Source organism: Dromaius novaehollandiae, chromosome 13, assembly GCF_036370855.1.
Source record: "Dromaius novaehollandiae isolate bDroNov1 chromosome 13, bDroNov1.hap1, whole genome shotgun sequence".
Classification (NCBI taxonomy): domain Eukaryota; kingdom Metazoa; phylum Chordata; class Aves; order Casuariiformes; family Dromaiidae; genus Dromaius; species Dromaius novaehollandiae.
Genome location: NC_088110.1, coordinates 5,687,827 through 5,713,452, shown reverse-complemented (window position 1 = coordinate 5,713,452; position 25,626 = coordinate 5,687,827). Strand labels below are relative to the sequence as shown.

General features: G+C 56.7%; 1 protein-coding gene and 2 long non-coding RNA genes across 6 annotated transcripts in view; 1 reads left to right on the top strand and 2 right to left on the bottom strand.

The window, feature by feature from the left end:
* LOC112984390 (uncharacterized) overlaps positions 1 to 25,626 on the bottom strand; it is a 591,798-nt gene that overhangs the window by 354,940 nt on the left and 211,232 nt on the right. Inside the window, exon 1 of one of the 2 annotated variants that reach the window (XR_010391382.1) lies at positions 1,074 to 1,088. The exons of the other annotated variant lie outside the window; for it this stretch is intronic. This is a non-coding gene — a long non-coding RNA (uncharacterized LOC112984390). Of the gene's footprint in view, positions 1 to 1,073; positions 1,089 to 25,626 lie in introns of those variants that run through there. 2 annotated transcript variants of the gene reach the window in all.
* Positions 2,611 to 7,166, bottom strand: LOC112991982 (uncharacterized). The gene is made up of 2 exons (XR_003261406.2): positions 4,351 to 7,166; positions 2,611 to 4,218 (listed from the first exon to the last, which is right to left on the bottom strand). It is a non-coding gene; the product is annotated as an uncharacterized LOC112991982 (long non-coding RNA).
* On the top strand, positions 7,895 to 11,215 carry IRX6 (iroquois homeobox 6). 3 transcript variants are annotated; one of them, XM_064519504.1, is made up of 5 exons: positions 7,895 to 8,411; positions 9,200 to 9,427; positions 9,540 to 9,649; positions 9,803 to 10,110; positions 10,201 to 11,215. In XM_064519504.1, the coding sequence occupies exons 1-5, from the start codon at positions 8,367 to 8,369 to the stop codon at positions 10,656 to 10,658; spliced, it is 1,149 nt and encodes a 382-aa protein (XP_064375574.1). In that variant the 5' UTR covers positions 7,895 to 8,366; the 3' UTR covers positions 10,659 to 11,215. The 3 variants fall into 3 exon arrangements, with proteins under 3 accessions (XP_064375574.1, XP_064375575.1, XP_064375573.1); XM_064519505.1 differs by lacking the exon at positions 9,200 to 9,427 and having other exon boundaries at positions 7,898 to 8,411; XM_064519503.1 differs by lacking the exon at positions 7,895 to 8,411 and having other exon boundaries at positions 8,420 to 9,427.

Here is a 25,626-nt window from a genome sequence, read left to right as displayed (position 1 = left end):
GTCAGGGTAACTATAGCACTTCCCTAACAGATACTAAAATACTTAGAGAATAATATCTTCCTACTAAGCACTTCTCTGAAAAAAGAATACACATGGCAGGTTGCTCTTCCATCTTTAGTACATTTTTGCATACTTTGCTTCATCTCCCATTTACAAACTATGAAAAATCCATAGATTGGACTAAATGTACTAAAAATAAAATATACAGGCATGTATGTGCATACATATGTGTGTGTATGTATATATATATATATATGTATAAAACTTGGCACAAGTTAAGAGGACAAACTCTTTCCAGGCACAGTGAATTAACAGCAAAAGTAATAAAATTATAATAAAAATCATATTGATATTATTAAACATCTAAAACTCTTTCCAGTAGCTCTGACGAGCAGTCATTATTCCATTCCACAATAAACCATGTCATTTCGTTGTCTATAGAGCCTTCCTGTGACATATAAATGAAATACTCTCCAGCAATTTCTCCATTAGCCGAAGAGAGCTTACAGCATGTTAAACACAGCTCCTGCGCATCCCTGCAAGCTGGCACGTTACTCAAGCTCGACACCACCGTGCACCGTGGCTGGTGGCAGCCCCCTCCGAGGGCAACGCGGCACGGTGGACAGGGCGCTGGCCCACCACAACACAACTGGGGGATTTTACTCTAACCTCCAAACCATCCTGAGACCCCAGGCAAGCCACCTCGCCTCTTCGCAGGCCTGTTTTCTCTTCTGCTTCACCCACCCCCAAGGAAACCCTTGACAAGCAGCACCTCCTCCCAGGTGCTCCCCCGTGACACCCAGCAGGAGCACGGCACAAAGACACAGGCACTGCAGGGACTCCCACCACGCCTCACGCTCACCTTGGGGCACGCTGCTCCAGCAGCCACCAGCCTTCAGCACCGTTTCTCAGCACGCTTCACGCTGAGCTGCAGCCCCAGCTCCTTCCCTGCCTCTGCCCCTGCCCTTGCTCCAGGTGCAGCCAGTCCCCATGAACGAGGGGCTCCCCCCGACACCTGGGCACCCTCATCCTTGCCCTCCCCAGGCAGGGGGGGGGGGGGGAACCACACTCACCTGCGGGTGCTCTCCAATTAGCCTCAGAGGGAGCGGGGCTGGGATGAGATCCCCTGGGGCTGCCGTCACTGCCCGCAAAGCTGCATTTTTAACATCAGTTCTAAAATCCTTGGGGAAAACACTTGCTCTTCTTTCCCTGCTTTTAAGGTGAAAAATAGTTTTCTTAGATAAATGCGGGCATCATGACCCCACCACCGCACACAGGCAGGACACGCACCTCCGCGGCACCCGCGGAGCCCAGGGCGGCCTCACGTCAGCCCGCGGACTTGCAAGGCCACGTTTACACGGCCGGGCGCTTGCAAACCCACCGGCTTGGTAGGAGAGGAGGAGGCTGAGGCCTCCGCGACTGATGGGTCAGGCCTGGGACGTGGGATTCAGCGGGCGATGAATCCTCCAAAGCAACTGTCTGAGCTTTTTATGTAACTCCATTTGGGGAACCATTTACTAACGCTCCTTCTTGGTTCGCTCTGTTTTCTTTTCTTCCACGTTTGAAGAGGTGACACACACCTCCCAGGTTCACACGACTTAGGAACCCAAATCCCATTTTCAAAGCAAAGTAGGCACTTGGCACACAAACTCGATGGGCTTTAAGCAAAGCTTATGCTCTTAAATCACTTATGGAATGAAAGCACTTAAGTGGCAGGCTTGTTGAACACTTACCCACAGCTTTTTTTTTTTTTAAAGCTCATTACTAATTATTACTTGGCAGTAGTAATAGTGGGGCCTACTGATTTTGAAAGCTGATTAATGAAAGTGTATACCTTTTTCTGAGTTAAGGTGTTTTGAAGAACTTTTAAACAATTATCCCACTCCTCTGGAATTTCTTTCATGGGATAGTGAGTTTTTCCTGTGTCAAATTATATGGACTTCTCATGGGGAAACCCACTGTTTGCAGACTGAAGATAGAAAGCCAAGTTAGAAAGGATACAATAGAAAAAGGATCAGTAAAGAAAAATATTTTAAATATTAATGATCAAGGGGGAAATGGAAACACATTAAAGGCAAATGTGAGAGCTTTTAAATATGTTATTAAAATTGATTTATAAATGAGACTCTTCTTTAACCAAGTGCTTTAGCCTTCACTCCTTATTTCCTTCTGCTGTCTCTCCAAGCATCGGTGTCACCACCCAAAGCCTGTGGCGTTAAGGAAAGATATCTAGAAAATAATTAGGCTAGCAACGGCTACGGGCTGTTCAAACATGAAAACATCATTATATTAAAAATCTCAGAGAATGAGATGAAAAGTCAACTATTATCAACCTGTGCAAGAACCCACCAAGCGTCTGCAGGAAACCTATTGCAGGCAGGTACCGCCGAAGGGCCGGGCAGCCCCTCCCCGGCTGGGCCACGGCCGCGGGGTATCCTGCTCCCCTCGGCGCCAAGCGGGAGCCTTTCTGGGGCCATTCTTCTCAAATTTTTCTGCCTTGAAAACATTTAAAGCAATGCCCCCCCGGCCCAGGAAAGCAGGCTGCATGCGCTGCAGGTGGTGGCTTTGCACCGCCACAAAAACAGCAACGAATGCTATTTGAAACCTGGGTCATACACAGAAAACATATTTTATTAGGGGACACAGCGGCAGATCCATATTGCACAGACCGCCTGATTAACATACCCAAAATAGTGGAAATTATCCTTGAAAGGAACAAATTTCATGCATGAATTTGTGTAAACGGAGAAAGAGAAAAATTGCTTCTATATATTTAACATCACCTCCTACCGAGCTATCCCTAAACAGAAAATTAGTCTCTATATATTTCTTAGATATGCAAAATCTTTTATTTTAAAGCTGGTATCCATCATAAATAACATTATATATGAAAATTCTAAACAGAAATGTAACACATCACTGAGAACTATAACTCTCATAACTTTGATTTTGTGGCAAGAATGGTCCACAAAACTCATTCTGAATGTCCTCATAAGATCCTTTTTATAGCGGGTTATGAATCATCACATGGTATCTTTAAATGGATGATCAATACTATATTTTCCCATAAAACGTTTGGTTTGAAATCCGATTTTAAGTGCATTAGAGTTTTTGTGCACTGAATGAGTGAGTGTCATAATAAATTGTCATCAAATATGAAAGAAATATAGCTTAGATTAATTGCCATATTTATTTATGACTCTATAAAATACATTGTGAAAGTCCTGGCACATTTTTGGGATACCAGCTTGAACTTTCAAGAAAGTTAAAAGCATTAAGCGAGACTGAAAGTAGATTTATTATTGGAATGTTTTTAATTGCAGTTTCAACCAGACACAGGTATTAGAATGGCTGTGCCCTTAATGGCCATGTCTCACGTGTTTTTTCTTTAAAAATGATATACTTTCCATATTTTTATTGATTTCGCAAGATTTATTGTAGATTAGCGCTGCTTGCGTGTGAAATCACCGGCGGTCCCAGCCGCCCCAGGGCAGCGGCTGCGGCTGGCCCATCCCGGCGGAGGCTCGCGCCCGGCGCTAAGCACCGCGGCAGGGAAGGCCCGAGCAGAACGGGCACGCGCCGCCTGCCCCAGCCGCCCTGCGCGAAGGCCAGCGGCGGAAGGGTCTTCCGCAAAGCCCCTGCGCTCTTCCCGCAGGCGCGGCTGGAGCTGATCCACACCGAGGGTTCGGAGGGGCCGTCAGGCTGAGTCAGGCTTTAATTCAGAGCCTCCTCAAGGCCACCAGTTTTGGTGGGGACGGTATGGGCCGCCTTGGGCGAATGTTTTCCAGTTTTGGAACAAGCCCTCCGTGTTTTCCGTGTACAACATACGCAGCTGGGTTTTGGGGAGTAACTCATGATAGCAAGGAAGCAGTTGTGATACCCGTGATTGAGGCACACTTAAGTCCATGAGAACTCTTGGAAAATAAGGCACCATGACGTGCAACCAGTACCCTACTTATAAAACATCTGGGAAATTACAGCAAGCGGAATATATAATGGAATAAAATTGTCACTCACAGCCACAGAACAAAAGTCATAAAATATTCCTAAGTTAAAATTAAATTAAAACTCTTCGGCTTGACAGCCATGGGAGCTCGCTCAACTGACTCCTCCACGCCAGCTGATACAGCAGGCCACGAAGCACGGAGACCCGACCCTGTGGTCGCCAGCGGCTGCGAGCCCCTGCCCTGCTCACGTTGTGCGTCAGGACAGCGACCGCTATTTCAAAAAGAAAAAGAGAGATTATTCAAATTTGTTTCTACTGATTTTACAGGAAACTGAATGTGCAGAGGGTCAGCCGGCGTGACAGCCGTGGCACGTCCCCGGCCGCCTCCTCCCTCCGTAACTTACCCCGCGTCTCGGGAGCGTGCACATGTTTTGCCCCAGCTCCTTCTCCTCGCAGAAGGGCCGAGCAGAGGGGACGTCCTTGCACATGGTTTTGTGTAGCTCTGCCTTCACTGGAAAAATTCACGCTTCCTAGAATAAGCTGCCAGTAATGCTCAGCAAGCTGGTGCACAGGCACTGTATTGCCCCGGTGCAGAGGAGCATTTCCTTACTGGCCAAATAGGGTTTTAGAATCTGGTTTTAGCAGTAACCCCAGATCAAGGGAAGAACCAGCTCCCAACTGCTGCCCCCCCCCCCCCCCAATGCATATAACAGTCCAAATTAAAGCCCTGGGCCCAAACCTTCTCCAGCTCATTCAAGCAACATTCAAGCCCACCCCTGATTTCGCAGCCACATCCGACACCTCGGTGGCGGCACACGCGGTGACGACGTGAGCTTCAGCAAGTCCCCAGGCCGGTACGAAAGCCATCGTGGGAGCCAGCTGGCGCGCAGGCGCTCCGAGCCAGGAGGGACGGCGAGGTGGCACCTGCCAGGCGCCCACCAAGGACACGCAGCAGCAATTAACTGGCACGCAAAGTGGCCCACGCCAAAGTCTCGCTTAGGCATCCATGTGAATCTTATTATTACCCTGAGCTGCCTCTTACTTAATTTCCTGATGTAGTTTTGAAAGGCTCTCATTTGCCCATCCACCTCAAGGAGAGGCTTTGGAGGAGGAGAGCCAAGGCCCACCCGGGTGACCACCTCGGGGCCACACGCACTAGCGTGTTAGAGCGTCAGGTTATCGTTACTCTCTCACTCCAGCAATACGTTGTGATTTTTACCGTACCACAGCAGAGCCAGAGTAATCCTCCGCCAGAATGAAACCCCTTCGCCTACATCAAACCCTGAGCTAAGCTGTGTGTTTTTTTGGATTAACTAGCCTGAAGAGATAACGCTCCAGGAGCCCAGTGACATCTTTTTGGATGTTCCCTTTTGGAATACAAGTGTCTAAAGGCAATCCTAAGTTGTTCCTGCTCATATTTCAAAAGCGATCTAAAACAAACAAACAAACAAACAAAATCTATTCTCTCCCAGGTTCACCCCTCAGCAAACAGGGTACCGCGCACTGCCCCAGCGATCGCAGCTCGCCCGCTAGATGCAGGTACGTTCCGTGCTTCACCACGTCGATTCTCCCCTCCGTCCCGAAGACAGTTCTGTCTATTTTCTGCTTGTATGTTAAGCAATTAAAATGCTTTATCTTCAACAAGATATTAATCTTAATATTGTCCTAATTTGTTTAGTCTTTTTCTGCATCTCATGCAGAAATCAGTTTTGACAATAGCTGCTGAGATCAGGACAGTAACCAGCAAGCTTCACAATAAACCATCATATACACTATTTTAGTTTGTCAAAACAATTAGTGTTCATTTTGGCTTTATTCAGTTGAATCTGCAGTGACTGATCAGTATAAATTATGTATTAGGCTGCCCAGCTGTACTTGCTTATTCATGCATGGACTTGAAGGATTTTCATTTTCTCAGTACAAAAAAGCTGCAGCCAAAAAATCCCCCCGCACTCCAAAATATAAAGAGACTTTCTTCTCAGCCACATTTCTGCCGCCACGGTTTCGAAGCTGCTTTGTTCTTGCCCCTCTTCGAACACGAGTCTTCCCTTCCCGAAACACCCTGACGCGCATTGCAGTTCGCCTGTTCTTTCACTCGCCGTTGCCCCTCCGCAGGCGCGTCTGGGCCGGCGGGAAGCGCCCGGTGCTGCCCCCCCTCAGCCGCCCCCCGAGCGCAGCCGGACGCGCTGGCGCTGACCAGACGCTGCAGGTTTCAAAGCACCCGACGGCATCGCAGCCGCCGGCCCCCGCCTCGCCCCAAGGGGAAGCGCTCGCAGAAGCGGCTGCACCTCGCCCCCCCCCCCCCCCCGCGCAGAACCGAGGTCTGGGCACCCGGCGCGATCGCTCCCGGCGCCGCGGGGGCGGCAGGCCCGGCACCGGCACCGGCACCGGCACCGGCACGAGCACGGCGCGGATGCGGGGCCTGGGCCTGCGGCGCAGACGGCACGGACCCGCACGGAGGTGAGGGGAGCAGCCCCAGGGCGGGCGCGCCGTCGGCCGCGCTCTCCCCGGCGGCGGTGGGAAGAGCACCGGGCAAACCCGGGCTGTCCAAGCGGCTTCTCGGCAACGAGGACAAGGGCAGCGCGCACCAAGCTTCCCCGACGCGGCGCCCCGTTGACCCGAGGTGCCCCTCGGCGGCCTGCCCGCCTCCCGCGCCGCCGCGGAGCCCCGGGCCCAGCACCGCTGCCCCTGTCCAACACCGCCGGGAAGGTCCCGGCGGAAGGACTGAAAGCTGCTGAATTGCGTGCTTTCGAACAAGTGGGTTTATTACTGTATAATTAGCATAATTTTCCCCATAGGGATTCCTGCAATTAAATAATTAGCAGCAATGCTACCCAAAGGTGTTCCTTAATGAATTTTCTTAAATTACCGCCCGCCTTAGCTGCACGGCATCGGTTTTACACCGCTCGAGCGAAACCTGCCCCCGGCCCGGGGCCCCCCTCCCAGGGGAGCTGCGGGGCGGCGCGCAGCGGCCCCGACGGGCGGAGCAGAGCGGGCCGGGCCGGCGGCGCCGCGCGTCCCCCGACGGCGCAGGGCAGCGGGCCGGGCCGGGCCGCTCCGCGCGGCCTCCGGCGGTGGCGAGCGCGGATGTCCCGCGGCCACGAGCTCCGGAGCCGGGGGGAGCCGGGCCGGGCCGGGCCGCTCCGGGCCGCCGCGCCTCGCTCGCGGCTCGCCAGCGCCACCCGTCGGGGAGCGGCGCGGCGTTGGAGCGGGGCCGCTCCGGCCCCCGGGCCCGGCTCCAGCGCCGGGAGGGAAGTTAGAAAAATGAATACCACCGCCGCTGCGGGGCTCGGAGGGTGCCCAGCGCCGGGCAGCCGCCCCCGGCCCCCGGGAATGCGGCCGCCCGCCCCGCCTGGCCGGGCCGCCCCGCCCCGCGGAGGCAAACTCGCACTAAGCTGCCGCTTAAACGAGGCCGTTCGCTAATTGCTGCAATTAAGCGCGGGCGGTAGCGAGCAGGCCGCTCTCCGCGCAGCCGTCCGGCACCGCCCGTCGGGCTGTCGCCGTCGCCCCGGCGGGGCCGCTGCGGGGCTGCGAGCGCTGAACGGGCCCGGCGCCGCGCTGCGCGGTGCCCCGACAGGTCCCTCGGCGCCGCAGCGGGGCCTGAGCCCCCTCCCTCTGCTCGGGGCCGCCGCGAAGGGGCCAGGGGCTGCGCGGGGCAAGTCGGCCCGGCACCGCCGCCGCCCCCCGCACCTGCGCGCCGCTCCGCCTCGCCCCTCGCTGTTCCCTCCCGGGGCGCCGGTGCTGGGGGGGGGGGGGCCGTTACACCGCAGTGACCGCGGCGACCCCCCCTTTATTTTCTCCCCAAATGGAATTTGGACTGTGTTAAAAAGGAAAAGCAAAGGCAGCGCGGGAGAGGACGCGCGCAGCGGCGGCGCGTTGCCGTCCTGCCCCGACGCGCGGCGGCCCCGGAGCAGCGCTGCGCGCCCCGGCACTGCGCGGCGGATTGGCAAAGCCGCGCAGCGCCGCCGCGGCCGCGGGGGCCGCGTGACGTCACGGCGAGCCCCCCCGGGACGGCGCCGAGACCGATAGAGCAGAAAATAGCCCCGGCGGCAAGCGCGGTGCCGTGCGAGCCGTGCGTGGGTCTGCCCCCTCCTCGAAAAAGCCCCCTCGGCACTTAAATCCTGCTACGTGTGGGGCGGCTTTTTCAACTCGATCTATACAAACATATTTATTAAGCGCGATGGGAAGTGGGGGGCAGCCTTTTTTTTTTTTTTTTAATGCAGGCACCCAACCCCATGCCTCAGATGTCTGGCTGCTTTTCTTAAGTGCAATCATCTATAATTGAGCAAAAAAAAAAAAAAAAAAAAAAAAAAGCCATACGTGGAAATGTGTGTGTGAGAAGGTGCATCTCGAAGCAGGGTTTAGTTACAATCGATCTGGGGGGAAAATATTGCCTATGGTCCAAAAATAAGGAGCGACTATGTCCTTCTCTCAGTTCGGATACCCCTACAGCACCACTTCGCAGGTAAGGCGAGTGAGCAGCACTCACTTTTGTTCAGATTCTGCTGCTGCTGTCCAGATGTCGTGTTCCCCCTCCCTTTTTTTTTTTCCTCTTCCCTTTCCCTTACTTAGAGTCCTTTTAAAAGGGCACATCTGGAGCCTTTTTTTAAAAAATGTGCGTGTGTGTTTATGTCTCGTTTGTGTTGTGTTAGGCTTAAACAAATAGCGCTCCGTTTGCACAGCAGAGGCGTTTGGAGAGGCGGTGGCTCCCTTCCCTCTCCCCCGCACCCTTCAGTTTTAAGCGCAACGAACAACCAAACCACCGCGCGTCCCGCCGCCGCTCGCCCCTCCGGCCGCCCCGCGCGCAGCGGCCGCGCAGCCGCCCCGCGCCGCTTTCCCCAAGCTCGCTCCCCGCGCCGCTCCTCTCCCTGTATTTTACTGGGCTCCGTCGGGTTTTTCCCCCCGCGCGGTTTCCGAGGAGGCCCCCGCCCGCCCCGACACCCGCGGTGCGTGAGCCGCGGCCGCGCCGTGCTCGGAGCCGCGGGTTCCTGCGGGGCGGTGGTTCCGCGCCGCGGCCGCTCACGCGGTGCCTCCCCTCGCGGGGCTGCTGCCCCTAACCCGCCGCCGTCGAGCGCCTCCGGCCGCCGCCGCTCCGCCTGCTGCCGAGCTGCCGGTGCCCGCAGCTCCGCGCCGCGACGTCGGCGCAGACGGGGCGCGCGGGGTGGCGCGGCCGGAGCCCCGCGGGCCTCCCGCCGCCTCCGCGGGCGGCCGTGTCCCTGCCGCCCCGCCCGCCGCCCTGACGCGCCCGCGCAGCTCCTGCTGCCCGCCAGCCCCAGCGCGCCCTGCTGCGAGCCGCCGCCGCGCCCCGCGCCCGCCGCCTCGCCGGGCCCCGCCGCCGCCGCGCCGCTCTGCTGCGCCCCCTTCGAGAGCCGGCTGCTGGCCGCCCCCCGCGGCCTCTACGGCGCGCCCTACGCCGCCGCGCAGGGCTACGCGGGCTGCCTGCCCTTCGGCGCCGACCCCGCCGCGCTCTACCCCTCGCTGGTGAGTACCGGCCCCGCGGGGCAGCGCGGGCAGGGCCGCGGCGGCGGCGGCGGCGGGGGGGCGGGGGGGGGGGGCCGGCTGCGCGGCGCCCAGCGCTGCCGCTCGCCCGCAGACGCCGCAGTACGAGGTGAGGGACGGCGCGGGCGCCCTGCCCGCGGGAGTCGCGCAGCCCGCCGCCTGCTACCCCTACGAGCCCGCCCTGGGGCAGCACCAGTACGAGAGGTAACGGCGCGCCGGGGGCGGGGGCGGGGGCGGGGGGGGGGGGCGCGGGCCCGGGCCCCCGCCGCGCCGGGGCCGGGGGGCGAGCGCGGCCGGGCCGGGGCTGCGCGGCCGCGCAGGGAGCGCCGCGCCCGCTGCCCGCGCTGTCGCCCGCAGGTTGGGGACGGCGGACCTGAGCGGCGCGGCCAGGCGCAAGAACGCGACGCGGGAGACGACGAGCACCCTGAAGACGTGGCTGTACGAGCACCGCAAGAACCCCTACCCCACCAAGGGCGAGAAGATCATGCTGGCCATCATCACCAAGATGACCCTCACCCAGGTCTCCACCTGGTTCGCCAACGCCCGCCGGCGCCTCAAGAAGGAGAACAAGATGACCTGGTCGCCCAAGAGCCGCGCGGGGGAGGAGCGCCGCGAGCACGGCCGAGGGGCCGCGGAGCAGGGCGGCCCGGGCGCCGACGGCGCAGGTAGGCGGCAGCTCGCGGGGCCGCGGCGGGGCCCGACGGGCAGCCCCGGGGCCCCGCCGTGACGCCCCCGCCCCGCCGCGCCTCCCGCAGAGCCCCGGGGCAGCGCGGAGGACGCGGAGCTGCGGCTGAGCGACCTGGACGGCCTGGAGGAGGAGGAGGAGGAGGAGGAGGAGGAGGAGGAGGCGGCGGCAGGCCGGGGCCGCTCCCCGCCGCGCAGCGCGCTGGCCGAGGCGCGCAGCGGCGACTGCAGCCTGGCGCCGCCCGGGCCCTTCCGCGCCTTGGCCGCCGCCGGCCCGCCGCCGCCCTACGCGCCCGCGGAGAAGCCGCGCATCTGGTCGCCGGCGCGCACGGCGGGGGCGGAGGGGCTGCGCGGCGCGCGGCCCGCCCAGCCCTGCCCCCCGGGCGCCGCGGGCGCGCACGGGGCCGGCGCGGGGGGGCCGGGGGGCGCGGCCGGGCCCTGCCCCGCCGCCCGCGGGCCCTGCCGCGCCGACACGCGCGGCCGCGGCGCGGGCTGCTTCCCCCGCGGGGCGCCCGCCGCCTCCCGCTGAGCGGCCGCCGCCGGCTGCCCGGGGGCGCGGACGGGCCGCGCACCGCCCGCGGGCCGCGGCCGGGGGGGTGAGGAGGGGCCGGGCCGGCCCCCGCGGGGCCCCGGAGCAGCCCGGCCTCGCCCCCGCCCCGCAGCCCCGGGGCCGGCAGGAGCTCGGGGCAGAGCCACCCTCCTCCCCCCCCCCCCCCCGCCCCGGTGCTGCGCCGCCGAGCGACGCCTCGACCAAAAAAGACTTCGCTCCTTCGTCCCCACTTCGGGTCTTTCCCCCCGCACCCCGCGGCGCTGCTGCCTGCCTGCCTGCCCGCCTGCCCGCCTGCCTGCCCGCCTGCCTGCCTGCCTGCCCGGCGCGGGGATCGGCGCGGGGATCGGCGCGGGGCGTTGGCAGGCGCCGCCGGTGACGGGGCGAGGGGAGGGCGCGGGGCGGCCCGGGCGGCGCGGAAAGAGCAGCGCGGGCCGGCGCGAAGGGAAGCCGCGTCTCTGCATTCTTTCTGTTTAATTAAAAGTGTCGTCAAGCACTTTCCGTTCGGACTAATAAACCAAGCAGAGACGAGGAAAGAATGTTTCTTTGTTCCCTGTTTCCAGAAGCAGTGGCAATAATTTAAATTAATAACGGCGGTAATTAAGAGGTCACCTATACATCAACCCGATACCTGCTCTCTCCAGGTTCACCCGGGTCAGCATTTACATTAAGTCATTTGTGCTCAATAGAGTCCAATGAATCCTGCCTTAATAAATCAGGGAGATCGAGCCCGGGTATCGAGCAGCCTCCCGCGCGGTTACCGAAGGCCGCGGGGGGGGGGGGGGGGGCGCGCAGGCAGCGGCAGGATGGGGCCGGGCAGCGCGGGGGGGGGGGGGGGTCGGGCAGCGCGGGGAGGGGGGGCCGGGCAGCGCGGCGAGGCGCGGGAGCGCAGCCTGCTGCCGTGACCCGCGGCTTAGAGCGGGGGAAATTAAGCTGCGAAGAGACGAGCATTATTTCCAGTGGGATTGGGAGGATTAGGGCTGCTCATCAGGAGCGCTAGGCCCTTCCGGAGGGTCCTCGCAGGGCGGCTCTCCCGCCCCCCGCGCGGCCGCCCGACAGGCAGGATGCGCGCAGGGCCGCCCCGGCGCGACGGCAAAGGGGCGCCCGGGCCCCCGCCACGTCTCCCCTCGCCGTGACTTCGGCTTTTGAGGCCGGCTCGGAGGCAGTTACCTCCCGGGAGGTTCAGGACTTTCGTTTTTTCCTCCCTTTCCCTGCCCTCGCACTGAAGGGCAGGCGCGGGGTGCGGATCACCCCGCCCGCCCCGGCCTCCCCGCAGTCTGTCGCGCCGCAGGACGCGTATCGCAGACGGCTCACGATACACCCCCCGGGGCTCCTGCGCCGAACAGTCCCGCTCAAAACCCCCGCGCGGGCTGCTGCGCAACGAGCGCGGCGCCCAGGCACCCACCCCCAGCAGCGGCTCGCCCGGCCCGCCGGGAGAAACGCGGTGCTCTCCGCGCAGCGAGAGCCGGACGTGTTCGCGCTGTCCCGCGGGGGCTCCGCCAGGGACCGAGCCCCCCGCGCCGCCGCGCCCTGCTCCGCGCCCTGCTCCGCGCCCTGCTCCGCGCCGACGGGGCGCCCGCCCGAGCGCGCCCGCTCCCAGGCGGCGGCGGCGGCCGGCGCTAGTGACGCCGCCGCGGTGATGAGGGGCGCCGGGAGCCGCGATGAAAAGGCGCCTTTGTGCGGCCCGGACCGCGCGGCTCCCCCGCGCCCCGGCGCTTCCGCGGCCCCGCCGTGACCCCGCGCCGGCGGCGGCGCCCCGCGGCGAGCGGCCGCGGCTGCCCCGGCTGCGCCCCCGGCCCCGCCGCCCCGGCCCGGCCCGGCCCGGCCCGCCGCCCCCCGCGCCCCCGGCCCCGGCCGCCCCCCGGCCCCGGCCCGCGTCCTGCTCCCCCGGCGCCGCCGCGCCCCGCTCCGCGCGGTGCAGGGTGCAGCTGCGGGCAGCCTGTGTCCAAAGCCGCTGCCACTCGTCCTTCTCAGATACGAAGTGTGCTGAAATGCGAGTTTTCCCCATGCTGCATTAAATGGACAATATTTAGGGCCCCGCAACAGCAAAGCACTTGGCAATCCCTCTTCAAACATGGCTAGAGCGGAACTTTTATCAGTGCGTGGCTACTGAGATGGCTATAAAGCAACAGAGTGGAGCAATTAGCTCAAAATGATCTTAACAGCAGTGAAAGCAGGTCCCTGGGCCAGGTGTCGCTTCTGGATCACAGCATCTGTTTGGGGGAAATCATTTTTTGCCACTGCATTATTTGCTTGCCTTTTTTTTTTTTTTTTTTTTTTTTACCTACTGTTCATCTGAAAATAAATTACAGACCAGAACAGGTGGATAACATTGTGGAATTATTTAATGATTTATTTAATCTGGATTCTTTTTCAATCTACTTAGCAAAATGAGTACTTTTTTTAGCCTGAATCCAAAAGCTGCGTTTTTCATCTAAGAAAGAGAAAATACCCTAATACACGGCTCTGCTGACACGAACGTGTACCCTCAGCGTAATACATCGGTAGCTTTTGGCCCGCTGAAAGGCCTGAGGGGAAAATTCAAGAAGCAAACCGAGCAGAAGCTTCTCATTTTCACTGCCATCTTCCTCACGCTTTAGGCGTTGCCTGCCCTTCTTGGTACAGCGCTTGGGTGATAAAATAACTGATCACGGGACACAATCACTGTCCCCTAAATCTTCACATACGCAGGTTTAAGAACTATAAAGATGACTGCTGTCTAAATCTCCCTTTCATTAAAACAGCTGTGTGTACCAGTGTAAAGAGGTTTTAAATAACTGCCCCGGACGGCAGAGCATCCCTGCAGCCTTCCCCTCCGCCTGGGAGGCTGCAGCGCCTCTCGCAGCGGTGCCGGGCCAGCGTGGGGCCGGGGCCGGCCGCTGTGGCCGGGGGGCTGCCTCTGGGCCTCGTGGCACTGGCCGTCCTCTCAGCCCGCCGGTCCCCACACTGAGCAGCCGAGCACGTCACCCTGGAAGGAAGCAACGGCCTCCGAGTGCTGCCATGCACAAAGCTGGAAGTGTTAGCTGGGAACAGTCACCTTCCCTCCGGCATCAGCAAGAATTGCTCTGTGTCCAGGTAACGATACTGAATCCCTGAAACAGTGCTGGAGCTAGTAATTTAACTCAAATCCAAATAAAGCCGTGAGACGCTCGCTTTCCTGCTACGGCAAGGAGTGCAGCAGTGACGCTGGGACGTCACGGACGCGAGAGACTGCTGCGGCCGAAAGCTGTGACGCCAGCGGCAGGAAGGGGCCCGGGAGCAGCTATTCCGGAGACACGAGCCCAGGGCTCACACCGCGATCCGGCCTCGCGAGGAGACCTCAGAAACGAGCCTGCCCTTCCCGAGTGGATGGGCGCTTTTCCTGAGGAGGTTCTAGCAAAATCGCTGCTCAGGAGCTCAGACGCGAGTGTCTCATGTTCTTGTTCTGTTGCAATAAGATATGGAAAGGGAAGGATACTCTCAGGGCCTGTAACATGCTGGATTTCACGGGATAACTGCCTGTAGGGCTGCACCTGGCTCCCTGGTCCCACCGGAGTGGTAATGTAGGTGTGCAGAGTGTGGCCAGACCAGATGAAGTGCTCTTAGACGTGGAGGAAAATCAGGGCATAGGGAAGGAGAGGAAGCCACAGTTTCCACTGCCGCTGTCTCTCCATGCATGTTCCTGTCCAGTTTAACTTAAGAACCTAAACTAAGGTAAACTGGAGTTACACTTGCTTTAAATCCATCGGATTCAGCATATGCAGCAGCAAAACCATACATTTAAACTAGCAGGGCTCTAAGAGCGCGAGTTTGCCCACAGGACAAGGCCTGGCTCAGTGCCGGGCGCCGCTCCCTCTCTCCAGGGTTTCACTGCGCAGGTAACACGGCAGTCATCAGCCCTGGCGCCAGGGTTTGCCACCTGATTGGGAGGGTTCGCGTGAGTGGTTTCCCTCCTGCAGCTCACATACACGGTGTAAAACCCCTGCAGAAGGCCCTCCGCAGCCATCCGCTGAATGCAGAGCCCTAGACTTCCCGAAGGGCCGTGACCGGCACAGCTGCTGGGCTCCGAGGGCCGCTGCTGGTCCCACTGCTGCTCGCGCACATGAAATCAGACATCCCTGTGGTTACACGCAGATCTTCTCTACACAACTGATGTGACACGCAGGGGGTGGGTAATGGGTTAGGTACGCAAAGAATTGGGCAAAGAGTGTTTCTGAGGCAGCAGCCTGCTGCGCATCCGTGCTCCGGAAACGTGCCCAAGATGCACAGGAGCAGAAACCACCGCGCCTGCGAAACGTGTGCTGTCCAGCCCCGACAAGGTACCCCCTCCCGACAGCCGTGTAACAGACACCACGACCGGCGGCGGGGCTGACGGCACCGCTTCGTGTTTATGCGGCCTCTCCTCCTCCTGTGCGGGAAGATCATTCTGCAGTGGCCAAAGCCAAGGAGGGAGGAGTGAAGGGATTAATGAAGATCTTGAAATAGTCTCTGTGAATCATTGCAGTACAAGAAAAGACCTGAAAGGTAAATAGTCCATACTGCTAAGAAATTAAGTATCAAAACCCTCTCCCAGCAGCAGTTCGGCTCTCCAGCAATCTCCCGAGCATTGCTTGGTGACCTCCCAGAGAGGAGCCAACACCACCGCAGAGTAACCAAGCGCTCAGAGAGGAAGATGACGGCACAGATTCCTATTGCAACTCATTGCCAGCAAACCAGACGTGCTAACACCTCTCTGACACTGGTGTTACTGTCTTGACTTCAGTGACAGCGAAGGGAAACTGTTTCTATGATGTTACCATTTCTCAGGAAAAAAGGGATACAGCCATCGCACCGTGGTGTGGCACCACCAGGTCTCTATTACACTGGTGTTTCTGCACCAAGCCCCGACACAGCTCAACCTCTGTGACTACGCGACCAAAAGCAATGGCATGCTGCACGCAGGCACAACATCGGGGGCACAAAAATCTCCCCACTCCCTCGCTCATAGAAATGAGCACAAAGGAAAGCAGAAGGTCTCGCGTGCCCCAGGGACGGGACTTCACTGCTAACGACAGAGTGGCCTCCATCTCTGATGAACTCTGGAGCTACCGGCACTGATTTTTTCCTAGCTCTACATGAGCTGCAGCGTCTGGCATGTCACTGCAAAGGCCTGTCAGCTCAGGAGCGCAGCAGCATTTACCTGTGCTGAAAATCAGATGTTATTTTTAAATCTTTAGCCGATATGGCACAGAAACAGGTAAAGCTGAAGAGCTAAAGCACAGCCAGGAAGCGAGAACAAACAATGGTGAGTGAAGTTTAACACACACCAGAATAAGGTAACGTCTATGCGGAAGAATAACTTATCACACCAAATGTCAAATTATTTTGTTTAATCAGATACTCATACGCTTAATATGTCTGTGAGCCTTCAGCATTCAGAGCACTTTGGGGAACCCAGGAGCAGCTACCGCGGCGGCGGGGAGGGCAGGGCAGCCTCTCCAGGCAGCGCCTCCGGCCAGCTCACCTGCCGCAGCAGCGAGCGCCGACTCCATCTCGCCGTACCCTCGGTGCATGCGTCTTCCTGGAGACACTACCGTCGGGGCACATCCGCCTCTCACGGATCACAATTTACCTGTAGAAAATCAGCCGCCAGTACAACTCGCCAAGTGCCCCGTGGCATTCAGAAACGTGACACACAGGACTCTTCTCCCTGAACCGTCCCATAAAATACTGGCCTGCTGCAAGCATTCGGCAGCAGGACATTAATAAGGCTTGTCCTAGTCCCTCTCAATCACAGCAATAATATAACCTCACTTTCTCTTCATACACAGCTAAAACTCAGGCTGCAAATACAATACACGCTATCCCATTAATGAATTGGATGTAATTACACAGCGTGGCAGGGTAGTCTCAGACGCACTGTACTTGGAGCACAGCTCAGACTGCGAGGATGGTCCTTAGCCCACTTCCCGCCCCAAAGCCTGAGGCTGAGCGAGGACTGCACCACCTCCAGCTCCGCTCAGCGCACCATTAAGACTGGTTTAAGCGGCAAAGGCTCACAGGTGCCTTCTAAGAGCTGGAGGGAAGCAGGGCCCAGTGATGGCCGTGATGCCGACGCGGTCCCATCGTCCCAGTGGTGCAGCTTCTGGTCTGCAAGACTTTGCCCGAGCACGTTTCGGTGCGCAGGAGCTCATCGCTCGCCCCGGCGCTAACGAGCAGGTCAGGCTGCCGCGGCCGAGACTGGTGACGCAGTTAGCAGCACCGGAGTGAGTAGCTCGGAAAGGCGATGCACCCCGGTTTGGTCAGCCGCCCTCACGCCGTGCTCTGCACTGCTGCAGAAACCTGCCGCGCAGCGGCTTCTCCCGACTCCTGCAGGGAGGTGCAAGGCGCTTGCGGCAGCCCAGTCGCCCAGCTCCCGAGGGCAGGGACACGGGCAGGGATCTTGCACATCCCCTGTCGCGTGGGCAGTGCCCCAGCCTCTCCCCAGGGAAAACGGTGTGCACTCTATTTTGTTTCTGTAACACTCTTTTCTTCCTTCTCTAAAATAACTCTTTTAGCTTGATTGCTTATGGAATCGAAGCTCCTACAACTGCCGTGGGTGAACATGAGTATCTGCCCATCGTTTCATAATTTCAGTGGACTTATTTCAGCCGGTTCCAGACGTGAGGGTGTGCGCTGCAGGCTCCACCTGTAACAAATGGAGAAACAAGCTGCTCCCATCCACGAGCAGAACAGTTTTGGAGGTATCTTCCTCTCCAGAGGAACCTGAAGCAGCTGCGCTCCTCAGTTAGACCATACAATAAAATGCCTGCAGTCCAGAGGGACTAAGCCAGGCCTCAGGGCTGTGTTTTTCCCCTGCCATCACTAGAGTTCATTATGAACTGCCCCCCCGCCCATTCACTATGACTGATCACTCGAATCACGGCAATGATACGCATGACCGTGAACACGGTCCAACATGTATTTTTACACCAACTTGTACATACGCAATACTGGGGAATTTATACTTCAAAAGGATAAAAGAAGTATTTGAGATAGGAAGTCAGGGAAAGACAGAGAGGAGCAGGACACGAAGCCCCCCGTGCTAGAAAGCACAAGGAACTCGCTGCTACAGAGGTCGCTCGGCTGCTTTACGCCCCTCCAGGCTCAGGTGCGCCAACATGTTTGTAAGGCTCTGCTCGTGATGGATGATGGGTCCCAGCTCACGGGAGAGGAAAATCCCGATTTTTCCTTCGCCCTGAGCAGCCAGCGCAGGCTGCGGCCCTCCCGCCTGGGCTCCCGGGGGGCGAGGGGCCGGCGGCGGCGCTGTGCCCGGCTGCGCAAAGCCGACAGCTCCTCTTCCGTGCGTGACAAAGGCCATTTGCTTCGAGGTGTGATTTCAAGAGAACAGTTTGGCTTTACGAATGATAAACCTGTTTCTTGTATCGACAAATGACACCTTTTCCCCCGCTTGATTTGTCGGGAACCGAGTGAGCTGGCAATAAAGCTGCCTCGCTGCCGCCGCTGCGCTGCTAGCGACGCCTTCCCTGCTCGCCGCCACCGACGCAAACGGGAGCGCGGCGAAACCCCCGCTCTCAGCAGAACCGCCTGCGGTTCTCCTCCCGACGCGGGTGGATGTTGCGGCCGCGCATCTCCCCAGACACCAAACCGGTACCAGCCGTCCCCCCGGCGCGCTGGCGCGGGTGCCCGCGTTCAGCCGAGGCCCCTCGGCCCGGCCAGCTACGGCGGAGCGGGCAGCGCTTTCGCGGAAGCAAGCTTGCCACGAGACGTTGGGGCTGGAGGGGATCGAGCGACCCAGCACCAAATTGTGAATGTTTGTAATCATCCCCACTACAAATATGGGTCTACCTATTGATGAATTCAGAGTGCTGTGAAGCTTTCTTACAGAGAAAGGGACAAGAATAATTGTTTGCAAAAGAAAAAAAAGCCAGCAGGTATTCGCCAATCACGCAGTTAAAGTTGGGGGTTTTGTCTGGCAACAATGTTGTAAAGAGTAAAACAACCTTCCACAGCTACATTTGACTGTGCCATATTCAAAAAAAGGAAAGAGTCATGACTATTTTTTGTGGCTTAAGTTCCCAAAGGAAAAACCTCAGTGAATATAGTGACACGACCTTCACCCACTCCTGTCTGCTCCACATAACCGAGCCTCCACCGGCAGGGGCTTTGCCAGGCTCGAAACAAAACCTCCAGAGACCCTTCCACAGAAACCCGATCCCCGCCATAAAATTCTGGCATTTGGCCCTGAATTCTCCAAAATTTAAGATGCTTCAGATCCATATTACCCACTGGCAATTTCACAAAAGCTCCTGTAGAATTAAATGGGGGATGAACACAGAGTAATTGCTATTCATCTCCAAGATCCATCTTCCCTACTCCATGCACTTCACAGCAGTGTTACACATTTCTATTAAATATTATCAGATGGTTCCCAAGTCTTACCGAAAAGTTACCAGTTTCTTTACAGTTCACAGGATTTTTTTCCCCCATAAGGAATTTCTCTATGTTTATGTTTTGGGAGGAAATGTAAGAAGTACAAAGAAATGTTGCTGTGCAAAAAAACTGCCCCAAAAGAGATTCTGCAAAACAACAAAGGAAATGAGTACAACGAGGAGAAAGCGCTGTGAGCGGTTCCCCGGTGGAAACGAGTGAACGAACGTGGAGCTTTAAACACACTCTCACACACACACACACTTGCGCATCTTTTTTGATAACCAGAAAACTACCGTTTTAACTATTTCGTTCAACTGGCTTCCTCCTATTTAGCAATCCTCTCTTCATTTTATACCTGCGTTTGGAGCAAGCTTATTCTTCCTCCTGGCCGACCGCTGGGCTGGGACTCAGGGATCGGGGGAGCGTGGGCTCTGCCAGCCCTGCACTCCTCGCTGTTCGGCTGTTCAGGAGCTCACCTGGTCTAAAAATCAAACCCGGATTTGGAAAAAAAACTAGAGAAAACAAAACCCAAAGTTTGTGCATGTCTTCTTCTATGACATTAGCTTTATCCTAATCCATTTCTCTATGTACGTGTGTCACATACTTTTGAGACAGAGGAGTAACGAGCATAAAAACTGCAGAAGATGGAAGAAAATTACTTGAAGATCTGGAAGAATTAGCATTTATGGACCAATTAGAGCGGAAGGAACTGGGCCAGGCCAGGATAGTTTTGCTTCCACCCTAGGAAAGCTTGCAGGGATATGAAAAAGCATTACAAAAGAGTTAGAAGGCATTAAGCAGTCCCCACCAGACAGCCTCGTTATACCCAGAGAAGCTATCTCACAGATGGATTCAGTTGGCAGGACAACTGGATTTACTATTTTGACATTCTCCACCAATTTGCTGGCTCCTTTGATTGGACCCTTGGCCCCATTTATAAAAAAAACAACAAAAAACAAAACCAAAAAGCCCCCACACCCCCATACCAGCTCACCTGGAACACCTCCCCCATCATCATCCAGCGTGGTTGTGGCACCTCAGCACGCAGAGACGGTGTGTGTCCCTGGTGGACTAGACCCTACGGGGCTCGGAGGGATGCAAGGCTTTGGTAAATCTAGCATAGCTTGTCAGTGAGACAAGGCAGTTGATGAACCAAATTGCCTCGACTTCCTGAGACCGGTAATCTGGTGTCCTCCCCGCCAGGTGACTGTCCTAGCTATCGAACAGCTGGCTACACATGGCGGAATATCCCATCTCATAAATGCCCGGGTGACAAAGAGCAGCCACGCAGCTGCAGAGCACCAAGACTAAGACACCCGCAGTGGCAAAATCCCAGGCTCCTCTTTTAGGAGAAATCTTGAAAGATTAGAGAACAGCCTCCCCTCTGCCAAAAAACGGCCCGAGCAACAAAGAGCTGGAGAAACCGGCCCAGCGCACGGGGCGTCTGCCTGCACAGCAGTAAGGAGGTAGGACCTTGGTTTGACTTGGCAGCCCCGGGAGAGATGTCATAGCTGCAGAAGGTTTCGTTTCAGCAGGAACTCCATAAAGCCGCCCACCACGTGGCCACTTCCTCGCACGGTCCTGCTCCTGGTGACTCCATCCCTTTGGTTGCTAAGTGGACTGGAGGAAAGCCAGCACAGATGGGCAGCACACCCTCGACTGCCGCACCGACGTCTCCGTGAGGAACCGGATCGGCTCAGCTAAACCAACGAGAAGACGGAGGTAGCGTGGTGCGGCGCAGCCAGGTAGCAGCGAAAATCACCACAGGCTGCAGTTTAAGTGAGACAACGTGAAAAATAAGGAACACATTGCAACAGAAGAGTAATTAAACACTAGATCAGATGATCAAAGGCGATGGTAAATTCTGCATTTCTTGACACCTCCAAATCAAGACCGGATGTCTTTCTAGAAGACGTACTCCAGCAGCTTCCTCCAGCTGGCAGCGTGTCATCCGGCCCTGACGCACGCAGGAAGCGGCAGCAGAGACTCTCACTGTCCTTTCTGGCCTTGAAATATCTTCAGAGCAGCACTCTCAGTCCTCTGCAGCAAACAAACGTTCCTTAATCCTGAGGCACACACTTTCTAGGACACAGTTTTGAGGGTTTTGGGGGATCGGTTCATTGAGGAACCTGCATGCACATTACAAAACACTCACAACGCATACTCTTACCAGTAAAGGTTATTTTGGAGGGCAAACATTGCAAAGCATTTTCCATATTTAACACGCGCGTGCAGTTTGATAGACATTTTACCAAGTATCCCAGCAAAGGCAAATAAGCGGCAGGAACATCTAGGGAACCCAGTGGTGCACAAGCACAGCGAAAAGCCTTAGGGGAGGCAAGTTCTGAGCACCCTTTTGCCCGGTAGCCCCGGAGTCACAGTTACCATGCAGAGAACAAGAAAAAGATGCAAAGCGATTGTTTACTGCTCAGAAAACAGCCTATTAAAATCATCCTCATTTTTGCAGCAATAATACATATTTACAGGGATTGTGGCTGATTTTCATCCGTCATACCAAAGACTTGCCTCAGCCCGTTTCAAAATGATGAGAGTCTGGTCATATTTTAAGTGTCTATGAAATTATGCAAATGGAATCTGTACCAGAAAATCAGATCGCCAGATAATTGACCATTAATCTTTGATAAAAGTTTAAAAAAATTAAAGCAATCGGAAATCAGCTTAGCGTACAGTCTCTCGGGCCTTATTTTGGCCTAGTAAGCCTGTACGCTAAGCTGATTTCCGATTGCTTTAAGTTGTAAAAATTGCTTTTTAACCCGCGGATATCAATGCGATTGCACCTGGCGTAAGGCAGGGCTGACTCCGCTGCGCCGTGCGCCTTAATCACAGTATATTTTTGTTAAAACCCAGTATTTGGGCGGCTCTGCGGACGCCGATTTGTTCGAGCGCACACTAATCTCCCGCTAAGCCAGTCAGGATACAGCAGGTTAATAATGTTGTAGGGAGAATCCAATTTATTCATAAAACACAGTAGTGCTCTAACCAAACTGTTCTTTTGTGGGCAGCCGCCTCGCCATTGGCTGCGGCAGACAAAGGTCTGCGGCGGCAGCCAATGGGAACGCAGCAGGGCAACAATAGCGCAGCGCCTGTCACGCTACCCCAGCAGCCGGCCGGCAAGACGACTGTCTCTCCAGGCGCCATTCAGCCTCCGCGACCACGTCCCCGTCGGAGCAGGTCGCCGAGCCGGCGGCACCTGCTCGGGCAACTTCAGCCCGGCTTCACGTCAAAAATTTACCAACAAAGTACATCAAAGTCTGTCATGCTGCAGCAGGAAGGTCGGTTTGCTCGGCGTAAACCCAGCAAAACAAGGCGTTCTCTATTTAATGATTTCCTATTCAAATTATTACAGCTGACAAACTTTGGAAAATCCTCCACCTGTTTGTGATTTCCACTTGTTGGCACCGAGATGCCTTGCCATGGACCACAGCCATATCACAGTTGGTGCCACATCAGCACAGGACAGGGATGGTACCTCCAAGCCGAGGACGTTACAGTCTAAATAAGGAGACAACGACAGAGAAGGATTAACCTGAACACGGCAAGAATAAACCCCTCGGCCAAAACGAGAGAACCGGCCAACTATGCAGGGATGCAAGTCAGTCAGACAGTACCCTGCACGTCCCTCTCAAAATTGATAAAGATGATTAAGATATTGAACAGACTACCGAGAAAGAGGTCCATCGTTCAACGTGCTCCAAAATTCCTGAAAAACCCAGCACGCTTTAATTCAACCGACAGCTTAGGGTGCAGCAGCAAAAAGACAGAGCACAGATTTTATTTTCGTGTTACACAGGTGGCCTGCCTAGATGTTCATACAATTTTCTCCCAGGACAATAAAGTTACTTTGCTGATGTGATGAAGTTTTTGCAAAAGCCAGAGAAGTCCCATCACTTCCATCTCCCGGGAACACTGCGCTAATGCAGCTTGCCGCAAACTGGTAGGGGTCCAAATGTTGTAGGGCTATTGCTACAGCTGCAGCCACGGACACCGCTGCGCCCAAACGGCATGGCCGAGCGCAGGGCCAGAGGGCGGCAAAAAACAAAGTCACGGTCAGGGCAGGTCGTCCCAGGTTTCTCTCAGGTTAAGATACATTTGTGTAAATGGTTTGAGCTACTAAACGTCAATGCTCCAAAATACAGACTCAGAAATATCCGGAGTTTGTAACGGGGGAGTCCTGAGCACCTAGGGTCTGTCATGAGGTTGCTCTAGACAGTTTTTTAAAGCGCTGTACTATTGCAGGCACTTCCCAGCAGCCTTTGTCCCCAGATTCACCTCAGAGGTGTGTGCTCAGGCTGACGCTGCCAGGCGTGCTTGAGACCTCAGCGCCTCGGGGCTGGCGGCTGCTGACCGGTGCAAACCCTCTCCTCCGTGCTCACCGCTGAGGCAGCGCTCATCCCACCCCTGCCCTGCCCTGCCCTGCCCTCCCCCTGCCTTCCAGACCTCCTCACCTACGTCCCCGCCGTTACGGCGACCGGCCAAGTCTACAGCAACGGGTCTGCCCACACGGTAGGAGGTGACCGTCTTGCCACCCGCGTTCCCGCGCCGGAGCGCTAGCGCCAAGGCTAGCACAGACGGAGACGCCCCGAGGGCAGCGCTCGGCCGCCCAGGAGCCCCCACAAGCGCTGAGGCACCTCCTCTTGCCCGTCACCCACCACACCGCTTGCGGCGTGGGAGCAAAGGCCGCCTGGAGTCGGAGGTCTCGAACGGGACATGGGACCGCTCGCACGAGTCCCCTCCTCTGCCCAGGCTGCTGCAGTGCCTCTGGTGGCCGGGACGTGCCAGCGAGGCCCGGGCTGCTGCGGTCGCCCAGCCGCTAGAGCGGCACACCCAGGCGGCAGGCCGGGCAGGAGGCTTTGCCACAGCAGGGTGAAAACCTAAGACTCAGACGGGCGGTCTGACAGCCACGGGAAGAGGTCCCCTGCGCTCCCGCCAGCCTCGGCAGCGAGCACCGCACCGCTGGCCGCCACTGCTCGGAGAGGAGCGAGCCGCCGGCAGCCCAGCGCCTGCCCTGCCCCGCGCCCGCGGTGCCCCGCGCCCTGCCCGCCGCCGCCAGACAAATGCCGACGTTTTAAAATTAAGTGGCCCCATCATTATTAATTCATTTGGTAGTCATCGTAACGGCATCAATCACGGCGAGCTGCGGCAGCGTGATTACACGTGTACTGTGCGCTTTCCTAGGATTTCCCCGTAAAATCTCTGACACTGCTAACGACGCAGAGACAGTGAGCCATTACGACCCAGCAAAACAATAATAAACACACAACTTAATAAATCATTATTCTGCCCACAAGTATGTTAAAAAATAAACTCATTTCAAAACCAGGGGGAAAAAACCAGCACACAGTAAGTGACATCAGTGAGTTTGAGGCTTTCGGTTGCAACAAAGAAACAACACAGCATGCTAATATGACATTTACAAATAATACCTAACCGCAGCCTAATTAACTTATTGTGCGCTTACTAAACTAGCATCCACATTATATTAGAAGAAAAACACTTGTTTGTTCTGTTGCTAAGAAACTTAAGCCATTTGCATATTTAACAAATTGTTAGAGTGTTTTTAACCAGAACCCATCACTATTTATAAAAGACAAATTTAAAACACGAGATCAAAGACACAACATTAATTTTTCTTTTGTCAACTGTCTTTGTTCAATGGCTCAAAGACGCAGTTTTATAGCCGGCTGATCCATAATGAAACATCTGGCATTACTCTGAATTACAGAGGAACCCACCAACAGGCGAGGGCTTCTCTCGGCTTCTCCTACACCAGCCGGCGCACTACGGGACCAAGGCAGAAGTCCTCATTTGAAGAGCATGCCTTTGAAATCGGCACCGGTTTTGTCTGAGTAAGGAGAGCAGGATCTGTCCCGAGAACTGGAGTTTCACTAATTTTTTTCTAAAGGCTCCGGATGTCAGTCTCCTTTAATTGCTCTCCCCGAGCTGTGCGAGAGGCGGAAGGACAAGCGCAGCATTTCAGGAGGGCGCCTGCGAACGAAGCCCGGGGTCCCGCGGCCGGCGCGCAGGCAGGGCCCCGGCCCCCCGCAGCGGCAGGTCCCTCGGCGCCGAGCGCGGCAGCCCCGCGGTCGCCCTGCGAGCACGCCCACCCGCCAGCTCCCCAGGGACCTTCCAGGGCTTGAACTGCAAAGCTCAAGGAGCGATAAGCTAAACGAGGTAATCTTACATTTGCTGTCCTGAGGTACCGCCAGGTTTCTTCCACGAGAGGATAAATTACCCCTTTTGTTAAAAACTTACTGGGCCAAGAAAAACCAGCAGCTCTTGCCCTTGCAGCACCCCGTGGCGTTTACCTGTCAGTAACCCACGTTATCAGGCCCTGAACACAGAATATACCTTCCACAGAGCTCATAAACACACGCTCCCTACATTGACCACGCTGGCACCTTTATACTAGCAGAAAACAAGAGGGATTAGCTATTTTGTCAGGATTGCAAGCTTCCAGGGAGATTTTATTCTTTTACCTCCTCATAAGCTCCCATCCAGGCACAGGAAATCTAGAGCAACACCTACAGAAAGAGGTTCT